The following is a 19,908-nucleotide window of genomic DNA, read 5'->3' as shown; positions in this document are numbered from 1 at the left end:
ACACGCACACTTGAAAAAAACAAGCAGAAAAGTATTAAAGAAATCCTACTATTTCTGGATAGCAAGGCTGATACTTAAATTTCATTTCTACTTTATTCTTTGATTTTTCTAGCCTGGTTCTCACTTACTTCTGTTGCTCAGGGATGTCTTCCAACAACATACAAAGAAAATCCTGGAAAACAAACAAAGAACCAGCATTAGTATGATTATGAAGACAACAGCCTGAATTGCTAGTGAGCAGTTTAAAGACTGATGGTAACAGAATGATAATAAAGAAGTTTCTATCATAGAATAGTTTGGGTTGGAAGGGACCTTAAAGATCATGTCGTTCCAAGCCCCCTGCCATGGACATGAGCCACTAGACCAGGTTGCCCAAAGCCCCATCCAGCCTGGCCTTGAACACTTCCAGGGATGGGGCAGCCACAGCTTCTCTGGGCAACCCGTGCCAGTGCCTCACCACCCTCACAGTGAACAATTTCCTCCTAATATCTAATCTAAACCCACCCTCTTCCAGTTTAAAGCCGTTACCCCCTGCCCTGTCACTACAGGCCCTACTGAAAAGTCTGTCCCCATCTTTCTTATAAGCCCCCTGCAAGTGTACTGTAAGGTCTGCCCAGAGCCTTCTCTTCTCCAGGCTGAGCAACGCCAACTCTCTCAGCCTGTCTCATAGGAGAGGTGCTCCAGCCTCTGATCATCTTCATGGCCCACTTCTTTCTGGACTTGTTGCAACAGGCCCATGTCCTTCTTATGTTGGGGACCCCAGACCTGAACGCAGTGCTCCAGGAGGGGTCTCACCAGTGCAGAGTAGAGGGGCAGAATCACCTCCCTCGACCTGCTGGCCACACTTCTTTTGATGCAGCCCAGGATACGGTTGGCTTTCTGGGCTGCAAGCGCGTGTTGCCAGCTCATGTTGAACTTTTCATCACCAGCATCCCCAGGGCCTTCTCCTCAGGGCTGCTCCCAATCCATTCTCTGCCCAGGCCATATTGGTTCTGGGGACTGGTGCAGCGCAGGTGCAGGACCTTGCACTTGGCCTTGTTCAACTTCATGAGGTTTGCATGGGCCCAGCTCCCCAGCCTGCCAAGGGTCCTCTGAATGGCACCGCTTCCCTCCAGCATGTTGACTGCACCACACAGCTTGGTGTTGTCGGCAAACTTGTTGAAGGTGCACTTGATCTCACTGTCCATGTCGCCAGCAAAGACGATGAATAGCACTGGACCCAGTACGAACCACTAAGGAACGTCACTTGTCACTGGTCTCTTCCTGACATTGAGCTGTTGACCACAACTCTTTGAGTGCGACCATCCAGACAATTCTTTATCCATTCAGTGGCCCTCCTGCCAAACCCATGTCTCTCCAGTTTAGAGACAAGGATGTCATGTGGGACAGTATCAAAAGCTTTTCACAAGCCCAGGTAGATAATGTCTGTCGCTCTTCCCTCATCTGTCAATGCTGCAACCCCATCACAGAAGGCCACCAAATTTGCCAGGCACAACTTGCCCTTTGTGAAGCCCATGCTGGCTGCCACCAATCACTTCCTTATTTTCTGCGTGCCTTCACAGAGTTTCCAGGAGGATCTGCCCCATGATCTTGCTAGGAGGTGAGACTCAATAGACTGTAGTTCCCTGGGTCTTCCTTATTTCTGTTTTTAAAAATTTTTACCTTCTTCCAGTCCATGGGGACTTCTCTCAACTACCACGGCTTCTCAAATATGATGGATAGGGGCTTAGCCACTTCATGTGCCCGTTCCCTCAGGACCCACAGATGCATCTCATCAGGTCCCATGGACTTGTGCACCTTCAGGTTCCTCAGATGGTCTCAAACATGATCTCCCCCTACAGTGGGCAGTCCTTTATTCTCCCAGACACTGCATTTGCCTTCTGAGACTTGGGCTGTGTGGCTGGAGCATTTGCTGGTGAAGACTGAGGTGAAGTCATTGAGTACCTCAGCATCCTCCATGTCCTGACAAAGGTGGTCTGCTGTATCCTTCTGGAAAGGGCCCATGTTTTCCCCAGTCTTCCTTTTATCACTGACATACCTATAAAAGAGTTTCTTGTTGCCCTTTATGTCCCTGGCCAGCTTATTCTATTAGTGCTTCGGCTTTCCTAACCTGGTCTGTGGCTGCTTGGACAGTTTCTCTGTATTCTTCCAGGCTACCTGTTCTTGCTTCCACACCCTGCAGGCTTCCTTATTTTGTCCAGGAGCTCCTTGTTCATCCATGCAGGTCTCCTGGTGTTTTTGCCTGACTTCCTCTTTGCTGAGACACATCGCTGCTGAGCTTGGAGGTAGTGATCCTTGAATATTAACCAGCTTTCCTCCTCCCGGGCTCCATCCCATGGTACTCTACCAAGCAGCTCCCTGAAGAGGCCAAAGTCAGCTCTCCCGAAGTCCAGGTTAGTGATCTTGCTGTGCATCCTCCTTGCTGCCCTAAGGATCTGGAACTCCACCATTTCATGGTCACCGCAGTCAAGGCTGCCCTTGAGCTTCATATTCCCCACCAGCCCCTCCTTGTTGGTGAGAACATAGGCCAGCATGGCACCTGTCCCTACTGGCTCCCCTGTCACTTGGAGAAGGAAGTTACCAGTCACACATTCCAAGAACCTCCTGGACTGCCTAGGCCCTGGTGTGTTGTTCCTCCAACAGATGTCAGGGTGGCTGAAGTCCCCCATGAGGACCAGGGCTTGTGAACATGAAGCGGCTCCTACCTGTCTATAGAGGGTCTCATCCACTTGGTCTTCCTACTCAGGTGGCCTGTAGCAGACCCCCACTATAATGTCACCTGTTCCTGTCCTCCCTTTAATCCTGACCCATAAGCTCTTGGTTGGCTACCCATCCATTCCCAGATGGAGCTCCACGCACTCCAGCTGGTTGCTGACATAGAGAGTGATACCCCCTCCTCTTTTCCCCTGCCTGTCCTTCCCAAAGAGCTTGTGTCCTTCCATCCCAAGACTCCAGTGATAAGAGTCATCCCATCATGTCTCTGTGATGCCAGTAAGACCATTCCCCTGCAGGTGTGTGCACATCTCTAACTCCTGTTTATTCCCCAAGCTACATGTGTTTGCACAGAGGCATTTAAGTTGGGCCCCCAATGAACCTGTCTCAACTGCCTGGAGTGCCTGGAATCCCCTTGTGCTGCTCTTCAGGTGCTCTGCTCCTGCCCTGTGATCCCTCTCCGGGCTCTGGGCATCTGTTGCTGGCACTGGTACCAAACTGGCTGGAGTGGGATGGACTGAGGTTTCCCTCCCACAGCACCTCTAGTTTAAAGCCCTCTTCACCAGCTTGGCAAGTGACCAAAGGTGCTTTTCCCCTTCTCTGTCAGGTGGACCCCATCACCCCCAGCAGACCAGGGTTCTCAGAGAGAGTCCCATGGTGTAAGTAGCCAAACCCCTGGCTGTGGCACCAGTCCCGCAATCAGCTGTTGATTTGCCAGGTTTGGCTGCTCCTCCCTTTGACTGGGAGCACTAAGGAAAAAACAGCCTGTGCTCCAGTCTTATAATTTTGCTCCCATGGCTCTACAATTCTTCTTGAAGCTTCTGAGACTGCTCCTGGCTGTATCACTAGTGCCCACATGAAACAACAGCAGTGGATAATAGTCAGCGGACTGTACATGGTTAGGTAGTTTCTTGGTTACATCCCTGATATGAGCCCCTGGTAAGCAGCACACCTCTCTAGAGTGCATCAGGTCAGCAAATGGGTGCCTCTACCTCTCAGAAGAGAGTCACCGACCACTATCACCCCCTGCCTTTTCTTAGTTGTTACACAACAGGCAGATCAGGCTGCCTTTTGCAGCTCCAATATCTTTCCTGATGTGACAGATTTCTCCTTTTCAGCTGGCTGAGTGGCAAAGCAGTTCTGCAAGGGGACCTCAGGCTTTGGGGGAAGTCTCTTCCTCCTGCAGGTCCTTGATGTTACAGTCTTCCATTCTTCTGTATTATCGGCCCCCTCCCTTCTGTGTGTGGCCATGGGGGAGTTTTTCACTGCCTGGCTGTGGGCTGTGAGTCCACTGCAGACTGCACTTGGGACCAGCTGTCAACTCCTTCTCAGCCTCCCTGATGTTACGCAGCCTTCTCGCCACCTCCTGCAGCTCAGCCACCTGCTGCAGGAGGTCCTCCATCTGGGCACGGTTTTGCAGGCAGGTCTGCTGCCTGTCCCTGCCCCAGGAGAAAGGTGTGGGCACGTCCTGCAGCCCGAGGCCTGCACTGGAGCCTCTGCCTTCAGCAGCTCTGTCTGGGTGGAGGCATCAGCCACCACTGGGGTAGATGGTGCAGACCCCCCAGCTGAAGCTGCAGCCCTGGCTCTCGGATGAGTGCCCACTCCACTATGGTAATATACTGCTCAGTTATTTATACAACATACATTATGTTTGTCAGTTTTCCAACCCACTCAAGCAAGAAGTGTCAATATTGAAAGAAAATGGGCTTGAAAAGCCTGATGACTACTTTAACACAATCCCACATTCCTACTTTTATTTAATATAGAATACACACACACAAACTATAATTAAAATTGTTAAAGGCTGCAGATTCACATACTGAAAGGCTAAGAAATTAAGGGTGTTTGCACCCTCTCCATGTGCTTCTGTTATTAAGCTGTCTTTAATTACATAACCACGTAGTTAATTTTTTTCCCCTTAATTCACATACCTGATTGGAAAATCACACCTACTCACTCTGTGACAAAATTCACAATGTTGCTGCCAACCACATCAACTAAGGAGTAAATTCTTGAAAGAAACTGTAGCTAGAATTTTTTTCATGGATTTACAGTGAAGGTGCAATGCCAACAGAATAGCATGACTATCATCTTCACTTAAAACAGTATGATAAGCCCTCTTTAGAAAGTAACACCTGCTATCACTCAAAGGTTTTCTGGCACCCCAGACTATACATGAACCAAGTTAATGACTATCACTTTGACACAGTGCACTCCTCAGAGCAATCTCATAAGAAGAGGATTTATTAATATGAATTATTAATTTATATGCTATTTCATAAAGCAATACATCCACTTATTAATACTAATCTTTGTGGAGACAAGTTTCATAGGCTAATGATACTCCTCATGGCAATACATAAATGCAGGCTGATTTCTGATTGCAACTACTTGCTCTCCAAAATCTTGAAGAATGTTTCCTAAAAGGCAGAAAACTGTTATTTAGGGACTCTGCCATAGCATTCAACAAAAGATGCTGTTTCTCTGTCTGATTATGGCATTGTTAGGGAATGAAAGAAAGAATGATTGCACGTTTGAAACTATTGGTAACACAGTTAAGCCTTCCTCCTTCAGACTACAAAGTGAGAGGAGATTCAGTCTATGTTGCAGTGGATACAAGATTTGCTTATGACAAAAGCTAAATTACCCAGGGCTGGGCTCAGTGTTGCTGCGGCAATAATGCCATCATTACCTATGCCAGGAGTTGTTCTGTCCTAACTACAGTGTATTGCTGACATGATGATGAAGTATGAAATTCCCTTACTTCATAGTACTACTTAACAGCTCTGTAGCATTACTCTGTACACAAACAGAATTACTCTGTACACAAACAGAGGACTACTGCTCCTTCCACTTGTGGAAGCTTTGCTGGAGGTACAAAGTAAGCTTATGTGGAAATAGAGAACATGAAAAGATTAGAGTCATTTTGAAAGCGTGTGACAAGTAATGCTGAAGTAGTCATCCTCAACATATTCACACTGTTAATGCTCCCTGATTGTATTACATCAAGTTTTTATAATCAATCCCAAAATATACTTGAAGAGAACTTTGGTATTAGAAGTGGGTTTATGTTCTGTATATTATACTAGGAAAAAGTTTCTTTTGTGATTAAAGCTGTCTTCATTTTTTCCAAATATCTTTAAAGAACAAGGCAGTAACCATCATTAGACACACTTTCTTAAAATTAGGATGAATCTATTATATCTTATTTTAACTGCTTCTACTTTGATGCTCCAAAACAGAGTAGGAAAACAAATTACCCCTTACAACATATTTGCATGGCTTTTAACATTTGCCTATTATCAAGTCTGCATGACACATAGCATTATAGGTCTGACTTCTCAGTTGCTTATAATTTTGCCAAACTTTAACCATCTGGACTGAAATTTTTTCCTCAGGCTATTTTTTTTTTCTTTTTCTCCCCAGATGTAAAGGTCCAGAAGTGTCCCAGAGAAAAGTTACAGGATAACGTGGGGGTTTTTAAGCTTTGATGCATTTATTTAAGAGGTTCTAGTGACCTTACACTTCGGAGCAAAGACTTGTGGATGACCAGGGTAGTCATAAATAAACGCCAAGTCAGATCATAAAACAAATTAGAGTTTGCTTTTCATTTTTGTTGCAAGTAATTTAATGAAGCCAGAAAGAAAATACAAGTTAGAAATCACATGCCAGCACAGTACTACATTATTAACAAACTGGTTGATATTCATATGATAAAATAATCTCACTTCTCTACATACTCCTGTTGTTCTTCCCTGGCTAGAAACCCAGAGGCTAGAAAACAACTTTTCCCTATGTAAAGAAACTGTTATTCTGCAGTTTGTGAAATTTACTGACATTCTGCCAGACTGAAAAAGCCTTTGAAAAATGCGTTCATACATGTTTGGTAAGGATTTGCTAGACTCTCATAATTAAAACTCCCTGAAGACTCTTGTCTGCTCTCACCACAGTCCACACTGAAGCCAACAATTTTAATCACAACTGCAGCTTTGGGCTGCTGCTGAGCAGATCAAATCTGGATACAGACTGTGAATTGAGATAAAGAAAAAGTTTTCTTTACACTGTTGATGCAAGTAGCATGTTTGAATCAAAGGCAAAGAAGAGTGAGGACCCAATGACTGAGAAGTATGTCGAAATAAATAATTTTGAGAACCCTAGAAATGAAGCAGTAACTAAACAGATCTGGGTTTAGAACACCTTTTATTTCACAACTAAAGATGCCATATTATTACTCCAATTCTTGTCTTGAGAAATAGCCAGCATGTTTCTACTCTTGAACTGTCTGTTCTGGGGCACGAGACAGGTACCTCTCTCTGATCACACATCTTGACATAAACAAAGAACAGTGAACATTAAAAAACAAATCATATCATCTATCAGAAAGGTCCAAGCCATTTTCAGATATATAGGTCACTCCCCTGACAGAAGACAATTCTATGTGTAAACTTACTGCTTCTTTTAAGATCCTTATATTTAAGAGAAATAATACCAAAAGATACTTGGGAATATTTATTCAACTATACTGTTTAACATTAAAATGTGTGACACATTAACTGACTTTTTAATCGCTCAGCTGTATTATAGATGATTACAAAACATCTAGCTTCCTCTTAAGGCTTCACTACTCTCCACTTCCTTCTCCAGTTCCATTTCCAGCCCTACTTCATTCTGATCTCTCTGTCTCTCTGTCCTTTAAAACACACAATTTATTTTGCATAATTGTGAAAAAAGTACATCACAAAAAAAGAAATAGAAAGTTTTCTCACAAAAAAAGACCTTGCCTTATACCACGTTAATGACCTCTACTAACCTAGTCTTATTTATACTTCAAGCACAATATTTCATACATTGCTTCTTTCAAGATATTTGTACTGAAACAGAGGTATGGCCTAAAGCTAGTCAGACTTTTTTATATACAAACACAATGATCTTTCAAAATGTGTAATGTAATTAACTGATCCATAAATTAATCAATTGTCACATAAGCATTTTAAGCACAGTTAATCTCAGGTTAAAGTGTCTGACCCTGTGAAGCAGCCTTTTTTATTGCTTTACACTGTTAAAACTTAAAGGGTTGAACAGAAAGAAAAGCACACTGCATGGTAAATAAAGTGCCTATGAACAGTGAACAGAGAACAAAATACCAAGCAGCTGCTTCATGGGAGCAACACCTATTCTACATAAATGAGACAAAGGTCTCCAGGAAAAATGTAATAAAAGGACTGTGATCATATAGTAATTAAAGGTTGTCTCATAATGCATGCATATAAGGAAAGTGAATGAAGGCTGCATGGCGCATGGCTAACAAAAAAATAGGAGTATGTTCATTTACGCAAGAATTGGAACAGGAAACTAACTCATTCTGAGTGAGACCAGCCCATCTATTTCTGTTTTGCAAGCATATGAGAATGTAGAAAGCAAAGACCCCGTCCTAGAGGTTGCCGTGGATGGGACAGTGTCAGAATCCACACTACGCCCCACTATGAGCCTGAGCAAACAAGTCAGTAAGCAGGGAACTGCGGGGGCCAAACTGCAGAGACAAACTTCTAGTTAAACCTTAATCTAAAGAACAGATTCCAGAAGTTGAAACACCAAAACACATGTACACTGCATGCTTAGACTTCCAATTCTAGTTACGAATTCTACAATTTAACGGGTAGTCAAATGGCAATTTGTGTGTGCAGATCAGAGTTTTGTACAATTATGATAATGGTATGTGTCCATACAAATTTGTGTGCAGGAACATGTTGATATAGGTGCATACACAGTGGGCTTGGATCCATACATCTGCCTTTAAAACTTTTAAGAATAACATAAATTATTATTTTTTCGAAGTGCTGCCTCCTGGACTGTCATTTTACTGTACCAAATTATAAGTCTATCAGATGGGTGAACACTATAGACCTTGGGTTATTATTACAGCAGACAGAATTACATGAAAATCAAGGTCTGTAAACAAATCAATTCCCAAGGTGTTCTTATTTCAGTATCAAAATGAACAGCCTTAAATGTGTTAGGAATATAGGCAACTTGCACTCCTTCCTATTTATTTATAGTCAGTAACACTCCATTCATTATGTAAAAAGTTCATTCAAAGCAGTTAGTAAGTAAATTCTCTCAGAAAAAATGGAAGATTTTTTTTTTAAATCCTTCTCAAAGATTCCAGACTTGCTTTACTTGTCTGTTGCTAACTTGACTAAAATAAACAAAAACTACTATTAAAAACATACTGAGCAGGCAATCAAAATGAAGGGAAAAGGCAAACTGATTAATGTTTCACATCTGAAGTCATTTCCTTGCACCTGCAGTTCCCATCTAGGAAAAATACTACAAACACCACTGAAAACAAGACTAGTATTCAGAACATGGGCAATTATTTTCAGTTTTTACTTTCCCTCATCCCCACAATTCCTTAAATCTGGGAACATGTACGATTATTTTGGACAAGGTGAAAGTACAACACTATGATATTTAAACTTACCATTTGCACCTCTATTTATTTGAAATCTTTTATTCATTTAAACACTGACCGCATGTTTGTTCAAGAAGGAACTTGAATAATAAACTTTGTACTAACTTAACTTCATTGCTTTTGCATTTGCAATTCCTGCTGTGATTGCTTCTCTAGCTATACCAGACACCAACATAAATACAATGTTTAAGATTTCTTAGAAACAAAGTAAATACATTTACAATTGGATATAGCCCTGTCCACTTTGCGTCTTCAAATGAAGGAAAGTAGCTTTTTTTCTAAGCACACAGCTATGGCCATACTGCACATATGCAAACAAAAAGGAGCGTAAGAAACCTGAAATAAAAGCATCTCTTACTCTTGCTTGAATAATTAAGCACACTCAACAATTTTTTATCCAATAATGGTTGTTTCTAGGTGCAGAAACAACATACAGTATTTCAACTTATGAGACTGGGGTTAGGTAAGCTATAAATTGATGCTTAATAGGAGAGTGCTAGACAAAGGGGGAAGTCTCTAGTAGATGGATACTTAATTGCAATGCAGTCTAGCTATCATGGCTAATAGTATAATGTGCTAAGACATTTTACAGTGTTTAAACAGTCTTGCTGATGCAATTCATCTCACATCAACCAGGAGCAACAAACTAACTTTTTCTCACCAAAATGCAAGCACCTTTCTTACCACCAGATTAAAACACTGGGATGCTTCTTGTCCTTTCATGATTTCTGTAATTCTCAAAAAGTTTCCAGCTGTGTAATAGTGAAGTGCCGTATTTATGATTTTGGATATCGTAATGTAGACGAGATTCATATAGTCAGTGGCATTTTCCACATTAAGCCAAACATAAGTGTTCAGGGTCTCGGCAACGTGGTACAGGAAACAGCTGCAGCAGTGGGAACGTTAACTCCCTTAACACCCCAAATGTTCCTCCACAGGACAGAGCTGCTGCAGTAGAGCTACTATGCTTAACTTCTGGGTGATCTGACATATGAAAGAATCTACAGGTGTTTCACCTGTCTGTAAGACACATGGGCATCCATCTCACCTCATAAGAGTGAGATTCAAAACAGCAAGCACATGAGCGAAGAATCACTGTGGCTGGGAAAAACAGCAAAGTGTTAGACCCCCACCCCCTCAAAATCAGAGCCCCTTACTCTATGTTGCAAGGAGATGTTTATCACCATCCTGAATCTCCTCAAAGATTTCAACCATAATTCAATAAAATACAGACTTCAGCAAGGAAACTGGTTTCAGAAATTCAGTTACGCTCCTTCTCCTCTCTCTTCCCCTCCCCTCACTTTGAACACAGTGCTCTTCCAGCAATGCCAAATATTGTTCATGTTGTGCCTTTTGCTCCAGGCCTGTTTTTAACCAAGATGAGTTCAGTGATCTGGCTCACAGACACCCCCATGAATGGTTTTTTTCACAGCATTTCTGAAGCAGCAAGGTGCAGTGCCATGATGCAAGCTGGATTCATCACCAATGACAGGATCTTCTAACTTTGGGTTCAGAGAGCTATGTCATTCCCTTCTCAAAACAAAACAGTGGAAGACAAGGCAGCTCTCCTTTTAATGCTACAGCCAGTAGTTGCAGGATTTTTTGAGAAAGGCCTAGGGGGAGGTAAATTTCTATTTATAACTCCAGTTTGGCTCTCTATGTAACAGATGGTACTGTGTGTACTCTATGTAACATGTACTGTGGTGTGACTTGCTCAGTCTTTCCTTCTGAAGTAATTCTACTTTGCACGGAATAATTATATACCATTTATGCCAGGAAGAGAACAAGCTAAGTCTGTTGTTCAACTGATTAATATATGCAGTCGGACTTAGGGACGCAGATTCTGATTCCTAATTCAACATAATTTTTTACAACCAGGTGTTCACCAAACCAGGAAGAAATTCTGTTCTATGAGAACAACAGCTCTTCAGAGTGGGCTGCCACTGCATGGTAACACTGGCAGAGAAAGTCTATTGAAAGAAGCAGAACTTCTTAAACATCACTTGGAGATTAGTATCTCAGCAACAGAATGCTTTAGAACACATGGGAGTATGAAGCTCGTAAGGAAACATATACAGAGGCTGTGACAATACTAATACAGGTTGGTACAATGTCACAGAGTGCTGGGCACATCAATCCCTGACTTGGTGAGAAAGAGACCACTCTCATCAGGCAGACTGTGAAATTATAAGCATTGAATGAACCAGCATGCAGAGAGGACAGAAATAAAGTCAGAAATATAAAGCACATGCACTGTTATGATCTATAGAATTTTTCAGTTACATCCCTACTCTGTGTTTCTTCTCTATCAGAAACAAAGACATTATCAAGGAAAAGACTGACTTATCACAATCAAAACCAATGAGTTACAAGACTACAGGAGACAATTCCAGTAGAGTAAATGACCCCATTTTTGAGAACATCAGCACTTACAAACATTGACCTTTCAAAGCATTGTTGAAAAAAAAAACCAACCCCACCCATTGTTTATATTATCAGATACTAGCAGGGTATCACCTTGAAAAAAAAATGTTCTGCCCTTTAGCAGGTAGTAATTTCACTAATATTGCCAAGTTGCAATTGCCTTTCTCTTTTCATCACAACCAGAAGTGATGATTTAGATAGTCAAACTGAAAGTTTTTAGGTCATTTGTTTTTTTTCAAAAAGTGAGGAACAACTTCAAGTACAGTACCTGAGAAAGGACAAGCCGCCCATGGAATTTATGGACAAATTTTCGTAAAGATGCAAGGTATGAAGCCTCTCCAATTGCCCTTGCCAGAAACCGCAAAAGGAAATAACCCTGCAAGAAGTCAGAAACAAATAGGATGCTATGAATTCACTGATATCTAGAAGAAAGAAGTCTTTATCATATTAGTAAAGCAACTTCAATAAAAATCAGCTGACAACACTTACCTTCAAGTAGTGAACCTGCATGAAGATTTTTTCTGCTTTAAGACCATGTTTGACAACGGATGCTCCAGACTCACTCAGTTCTCCTGTGCTCTCCTTTTTGGGCCTAAAACAGTAATACACAAATTGAGTCTTGAGTAAGTAAGTAAAGGAAGCATGTTTCTCATAGTGGAAAGCATCGTGAATGGCACAGTAACTTTTAACACCTGTCACTAGTTCAGTTGTACTTTTTTGAGCTGAGTAAATAACTTGACTTAGACAGACAAATAACAGAATTTCATACTTCTTAAGCAATTTTGTATGTAGCCAACCAGACAGCTGGAGTACAAATGAGATCCATCACAAAGCTGGTGTACTCTTTTCACTACCAGCATGACATCATGATGCATGCCATTCTACAGTAGAGACACATCATGAACAAAGAGAAACAACAAAAAAAAACCAAAAAAACAAAAAAAAAACCCCAAAAAACCCAAACACCACACCACACCAAAAAACCACATGGGGAGGGAAGGGGAAGATACTGAAGTCCTTATGTTAAACTAAAGATTGCTCTTCTTACACCTGAACATTGGATTAACAGCTTCCATGGCTATAGTACCTGCAAGTAGTGGGATTCTATGGTGAGGTTTTGCTGGTGGGTGGCTGCAGGGGTGGCTTCTGTGAGAAGATGTTAGAAGCTTCCTCTGTGTCTGATGGCATGCATGCCAGCTGGCTCCAGGAGGGACCAGCCACTGGCCAAGGCTGAGCCCATCAGCTACTATGGGATAACACATTTAAGAGAAAAAAAAAAATCTGTGCAATACAAAATTGCAGCAGAAGAGAGGAATAAGAGCATGTGGGAGGAACAACTCTACAGACACTGAAGCAGTGAAGGAGGGGGAGGAGGTGCTCCAGGCACTGGAGCAGACATTCCCCTGCAGTCCATGGTGAAGCCCACGGTGAGGCAGGCTGTGCCCCTGCAGCTCATGGAGGTCCATGGTGGAGCAGATATCCGCCTGCAGCCCGTGGAGGGCCCCCATGCCAGAGCAGGTGGGTGCCTCAAGGAGGCTGTGACCCGTGGGAAACCTGTGCTGAAGGAGGTCTGCTGGCAGGATCTGTGGTCCCACATAGAGCCCATGCTGAAACAGGTTTGCTGGCAGTGAGCCAGCCCAAGGGGACCCACACTGGAGCAGTATATTCCTGAAGGATTGCACCCTTTCCACAAAGGACCCACACTGGAGCAGTCTGTAAACTGCAGCCCATGGGAAGAACTCACACTGGAGAAGTTCATGGAGAACTGTCTCCTGTGGAAGGGACCCTACGCTGGAGCAGGGGAGGAGTATCAGGAAGAAAGAGCAGCAGACAAAATGTGTGATGAACTGACTGTAACCACCACTCCCTGTCACCCTGCACCACTTGGAGGGGAGGAGGTAGAGAAATTGGGAATTAAGCCCATGAAAAAGGGAGGCATGGGGGGAAGGTGTTTTTAAGGTTTGATTTTTCTCATTATCCTACTCTGATCTGAATGGTAGTAAGTTAAGCTAATTTCCTTGAGTCCAGTCCATTTTGCCCGTGGCGATAATTGCTGAGTGATCTCCCTTGATCCATGGGCCTTTTGTCATATTTTCTCTCCCCTGTCTGGTTGAGGAAGGCAGCGACAGAGCAGCTTTGGTGGGCACCTGGTCTCCAGCCACAGTCAAACCACCACAATCTGCATGCAACACACCACAGAATAAATGATGTTCTGTTTTACATTTGGTGGTTTGGGGTTGGAAGAAAAGTAGGTGAAGTTTTAAAAGAGGAAGCCTGTCACATACACACAGGTTTGGGGTTCACAGACAACAATGTCTAGAACAAACCTACTTCTTTACTGCCTGATTTTAAAATGTAATACAGCATCTGGTATATCACAAATCTACACCAGCGAAGTGTGGAGGACTTCCAAGTTCTTGTGCGCACAGAGTGAAACTGAAGAGAAGCTGTGCAAATATTTCTTTTTCACTTGTAAGCAGTGCCTGCACAGGCATAGTACTGAAGAACTCTCCATAGCTTTTTTTCTTCCATCCAGAAAATACCCCAGCTAACAGTGGTCTGGGAACAGATGTCTGTCTTAGAAGCCTAACCCTATGAAACTGAAACAAACTCTCCAATTCTAAGTGTGAATTTTGATGGCCAATGGAAGCCAAACATCTTTCTCCTCACTTCTACAGACAGGGGCCACAACAGCCACGGCAGTGCAGGATTCTTCAAACCACATCACTCATATGCTGCTCAAGAGCTAATCTCTGTGATCGAATTTCTTTCATATCTGTCTGCTTTGAAAAAAAAAAAATTCTTCCTTTTTTTGTAGCTGTGTAATAGTTTCTTATTAAGAGTTTTGTCCAGAGTGCTAAACTGTTTTTGTCACCCTTTAGGCACTACATTTAGGACCTGTGCACATGAAATCCACTTCACCCAGTAAAATCTTGATAAAATATAACTGTCTAGAAATTAAATAATAGAAAATCTTGCAGATTCAATTTTACATTGTTCCTAATACAGTTCTCTAGTGTGCTACAAGTCCTTATTTTCTTTCCAGGAAGACCTTCCTTCAACATTGAAAGGAGGAGATCAATAACTGATTTCTCATCCTAATTAACTCCAGTTCCTCAAGTCAATGTAACGATTGCAGACCCACTGTAGGACAGCAGAGGTCCATCTATTTCCATGGATCAGTCTCCTGGAAGGAAGGCCTGCTGGCATTCCATACTCTTCTCTGCATATAAAAAAAGCCAAAACTGCTTCCATTTTGTCATAATAAATAGCCCAGTCTATAGACTTCAAAAAACTGAGTTTGAGCCCAAGCTATAGGACCCACAGAAAACTGAAATACCCCCCATAATCACAATTATTCTAAATTAGGAAACCATACTTCCTTCCTTCCTCTTGCAATTTTGTGCCTGTGTAGATTCTAGCAGGTAACTAGAAAGCAGTATCCCATTGGATGATGGTACTGAAAAATTTCCTTCTGCAAAGGATGTATATATACCCCTGTTAATGTCTGCAAAAGAGTGTAAATATTTAGAAAGCTACCCTGTTCTCTGCTGTCAGCACTTCAGCACACCTTTTTTAAGCAATGTTTAGCATATTTAAAACACATTGAAGGTGCAAAGACTGGAAGTTTGTTACACTGACCTACAAAACCTGCCATCTAACCTAGCAGATGAAGCTAGGCATAATGCTAAAGGCAAGCTGATTCACAGTACTCAAGCGGCTACCTGGCACATTTGTAGATACTGGCAGATTTCTGAAGGAAGTAAAAGATGCTACTTTTTATTCACTGCACAGAGAAGTACTGCACAAAGTAAAAGTAAAAGTCACCATGGAGTCCTTGGTAATAAAATAATTTGATGCAGTAGGTAGTTGTGAAAAACCTATGCAGAGACTATGAGAGACCATCTGAAAGGTATGTTTCCTATCAGTGTGACAGAACAAAACTCTTTTGAACACCCACAGAGCAGTCAGAGAGCATTGCTTCAGGAAGGAAATGGACTTGACTCAAGTGGAACTCACGAGACAAATTTAGAGTTAGATGCCACCACTGTTTTGTCTTCATGAAGAATCACAAGCTGAAGTCATAAGGGCCAGGACATCAAACATTCTCAACACCAGCTTTATTCCTCAGAATGAAATAGACTTCTCTTGTCTTCTTTGTTTTCATAACGTAAGAGACTAGATGAGAGTGCTACTGTTGATGCTTGCCAGCAGAGTGAGTGCCAGGACATATTTCACAGGTGCTTTTGTCCCTGCAGCTTTGCTTCGGACTGTGTGAGAAAATACACAGGATTCTGTCTACAGTCTTATCCTGCATGAGCACTACAGTGCCACAAATTCCTTCCTTCAAAACTCAGATTTGCTGGTACTGCCTTTTAGAGCTGCTGCCTGTGGCAAATATATTTACCTATTTCTTTCTTACCCAACTTCTTTTTTCACAGTAGTTTATGAGATGTTACTGTAACATAATATCAAATATCCTTAATAAAATGAAACATCATGCTGATGATCAGTTTGCTGAGTGGCTTTCACCTAGTCTGAACAGGTATTCATTTGCTGGATCAAAAGTTAATAGGATCAGCTCACAAGTTTTGGGCAGGGTCTTCCTGCTGTCAGAAGAAAGCACAGAAATATGATCATCCTGCAGGGAACAAAAAGGTAATTGAAGGATAAGTTTATGCTTGGGAAGAGTGGGTTGGCTGATTTTTTTCTTCCTGACATAATTGGCTAGAAGTAACAAACAGTTATGATTTAATATCCTTGCATAAAAAACCACAATGTTGAACCGGCACAAGCCTCAGTACAGACTCAAAACCCAGCGCAATGCCAAGAATAAAATTTTCTCATATACCAACTCTGGAGAGCACATGGACACACTTTCAGAAGAAAGAAGAAAAGAGAAGGGGGAAAAAAATGGTAGCTGTGCAAAGAGGGAACCTATTCAAGTCCACACCACAAAAATAGTAGAGAACATTTATATCTGACTGAAACAAGTGGAAAGCCCTTAAATGCCACCGCAAGAAACTGGAGACATCAGAAAGGAAGAGATTGCCAGAATCCCAGGCTGGCATTATGTTCCTCTCCTAAGTGTATATTAGAGGCATATTTTTCAAATGAGAAATATTTTGTCATTCTTTCGTATTAGCATTGAGAATACCACTGTGCAAAAGGTAAGCAGCATGCTTATTACAGACATAGGTCTACTAACTGTGGAAGTCAACAGGAAGCTTACATTTCAATTTCAAGATAAATCAATCCTTCCTGAGTTTCAAACTACAAATGAAATATGTATCCTTAGAGAAACAATTTAAAAAATTAACACCACATACACATTTTATCAAAAGTAAGAACTACATAATTGATGCAAAAGACAACAAATGCGATTACATAATGTTCAAAATGGAAAACACACATCGAGGTAAGGCTCATATCACAAGAACCAATGTTCCTAAAAAGAATTTATTTTAAAACAAGCAAATCAACCCCCCAGCAACTCTCAGTCAGGAGTTGTGTTGGCAGCAGCTGTAAGACAGCTAGCGATAAAGCTCGCTTTTGTATTTACACATATCAAACCGCACGCTTGCAAATCTATAACCTCTCTGACTCTGCTTACATGTAGGATACACAATTCATTAAAAAATATGAAGTAAAACGGATCAATGAAAGACCACAATTATGCAGTTGGTGACGTTTTCAGATGACACCAGGCCATAAAGAGGAATTTCTATGTTTGTGAACACTCTCCAGTGCCCAAATATAAAACCATTTTAAATCCTACTGGGAAAGCACAAAAAGAAGAGAAGACCTCAAAATGAATGAAATGTCAACAGTCTTCCAAAAAGATTTAAAAGTTGATTATACAAAGGATGAGATCAATTTGTTCTTCACTTTCAATTGGTCAAAGAAAAGAAGAAATTTCATTGTTTGAAATGAGCAATATTTCAGCTGGGTGTTAGGAAGCAATTTTTAACTGTTAACATTAAAATAGCTTAGCTATGTACCATGAAATTTTTTTCATTGGAGGTTTCTAAGAACATATTAGTAAAAACCTGCTTAAGATGGTCTCTGTATACTGCCTGTATTTCAGGGTAGGAGAATGGTCAACATAATCTCTTGAAAAAGTCCCTGTAATTCCATGATTTGGTCAGTGTAGGCCTATTTTGAGCTAGGATTAGTAAACTTGTTTTTTTGTTCAAAGGCTGCGGGGACACAAGCAGTGGAGATGTTAGGCAGCCACTCAAGATAAAAGACTATGGCAATCTATGACATAGTTGCCATCATGGAAGCATGGTGGGATGACTCACACAACTGCAGTGCTGCAATGGATGGCTATTAAAATCTTCAGAAGGGACAGGCAGGGAAGGAGAGACAGCAGAATAGTCCTGTATATCAGGGAGTGTTTTGATTGTCTAGATATAAATGATGGTGACACTAAGGTTGAGTATTTATGGGTAAGAAATGGGGGGAAGGCTAACAAGGAAGATATCATGGTGTGAATCTGTTATAGACCACCCAGCCAGGGTGAAGAGGTAGATGAAATATTCTATAAGCGGATGGGAGAAGTCTCACAATTGCTAGCCCTTGTTCTTGTGGGAGCCTTCAACTTGCCAGATAACTGCTGGAAATCTAATACAGTGAAGAGAAAAACAGTTCAGGCGGTTCCTGGAGTATGGAAGACAACTTCCTGACAAAGCTGGTGAGGAAGCCAGCAAAGAAAGGTGCCCTGCTGTTCCTGTTGTTTGTGAGCAGAGAAAGACTTGTGAGTGATGTGCTGATTCGAGGCCGTCTTGGGCATAGCAATCACAAAATTACAGAGTTTTTAATTCTTGGAGAAGTAAGGATGGGGGAGTCAGCAAAATTGCTACCTTGGACTTTGGGAGGGCACACTTTGGCATCTTTAGGAGATTAGTTAACTGAGGCTTTGGGAGGCAGTCTTGAAAGGCAAAGACCACCAGTAAGTCTTTATATCTTTTCAATAATTCAATAAAAAAAAGGTGCAAAGGCAGGCCATCCCCATGTGCCGAAAGACAAGCTGGTAGGGAAGAAGATCATCCTGGCTGAACAGAGAGCTTTGGCTGGATCTCAAAAAAAAAAAAAAAAAATAAAGAGTTTATGACCTTTAGAAGAAGGGGAAGGCAACTCAGGAAGACTACAAGGATGCCATGAGGTTATGCAGGGAGAAAATTAGAAGAGCCAAGGCCCAGCTAGAGATTAACCTGGCTACTGCTGTAAAAGACATTAAAAAATGTTTTCATAAACACATGCTGGGGGAAACGGTGGCAAAGGATGAGGAAAAGGCTGAAGTACTTAATGCCTTCTTTGCCTCAGTCTTTAATAGTAAGACCAATTGTTCACAGGTACCCAGACCCCTGAGCTGGAAGACAGGAATGAGGAGCAGAACAAAGCCCCCATAATCCAAGGGGAAATGGTTAAAAACCTGCTACACCTCTTAGATACACACAACTCTATGGGGCCAGATGGGATCCACCCAAGGGTAGAGGGAACTTGTGGAAGTGCTCACCCAGCCACTTTCAGTCATTTATCAGCAGTGCTTCCTAACTGGGGAGGTCCCAGAAGACTGGAAGTTAGCCACCTACAGGAAGGGTAGGAAGGAGGATCTGGGGAACTACAGGCCTGTCAGCCTGATGTCAGTGCTGGGGAATGTTATGGAGCAGATCATCATGTGGCACATACAGGACAACCAGGGGATCAGGCCCAGCCAGCATGGGTTTATGAAAGGCAGGTCCTGCCTGACTAACCTGAACCCCTTCTATGACAAGATGACCTGCCTAGTGGATGAGGGCAAGGCTGTGGATGTTGTCTACCCGGACTTTAGTAAAGCCTTTGACACTGTTTCCCATAGCATTCTCCTGAGAGAATTCTCCTGAGGCTGCGTGTGGCTTGGATGGTGTACTCTATGCTGGGTAAAAAAACTGACTGGACAGCTAGGCACAAAACGTGGTGGTGAATGGAGCTACATCCAGCTGGTGGCCGGTCACAAGTGGTGATACCCCAGGGCTCAGTACTGGGGCCAGTCCTACTTGGGATTGATGGGATTGAGCGCACCATCAGTATGTTTTCAGATGACACCAAGCTGCGGGGGAGTGTTGACCTGCTGGAGGGCAGGCAGGCTCTGCAGAGGGATCTGGACAGACTGGACTGATGGGCCAAGGCCAGTTGTATGAGGCTCAACAACGCTCAGTGCCGGGTCCTGCCCTTGTGTCACAGCAGCCCCACACAGCGCTACAGGCTGGGGCAGAGCGGCTGGAAAGGGCCTGGTGGGAAAGGGCCTGGGGGTG

General features: G+C 42.5%; 1 protein-coding gene across 8 annotated transcripts in view; it reads right to left on the bottom strand.

Moving 5' to 3' along the window:
* AOPEP (aminopeptidase O (putative)) overlaps positions 1–19,908 on the bottom strand; it is a 205,471-nt gene that overhangs the window by 102,581 nt on the left and 82,982 nt on the right. For all 8 annotated transcript variants that reach the window (XM_055698794.1, XM_055698798.1, XM_055698799.1 and 5 more), the window contains 3 exons: positions 12,098–12,200; positions 11,877–11,984; positions 129–172 (listed from right to left, as the gene is read on the bottom strand). In XM_055698794.1, coding sequence (XP_055554769.1) covers positions 129–172; positions 11,877–11,984; positions 12,098–12,200 — 255 coding nt within the window. The remainder of the gene's footprint in view (positions 1–128; positions 173–11,876; positions 11,985–12,097; positions 12,201–19,908) is intronic.

The sequence above is a fragment of the Falco cherrug genome, chromosome Z (assembly GCF_023634085.1).
Source record: "Falco cherrug isolate bFalChe1 chromosome Z, bFalChe1.pri, whole genome shotgun sequence".
NCBI lineage: Eukaryota > Metazoa > Chordata > Aves > Falconiformes > Falconidae > Falco > Falco cherrug.
This window is presented reverse-complemented; position numbering and strand designations above follow the sequence as displayed.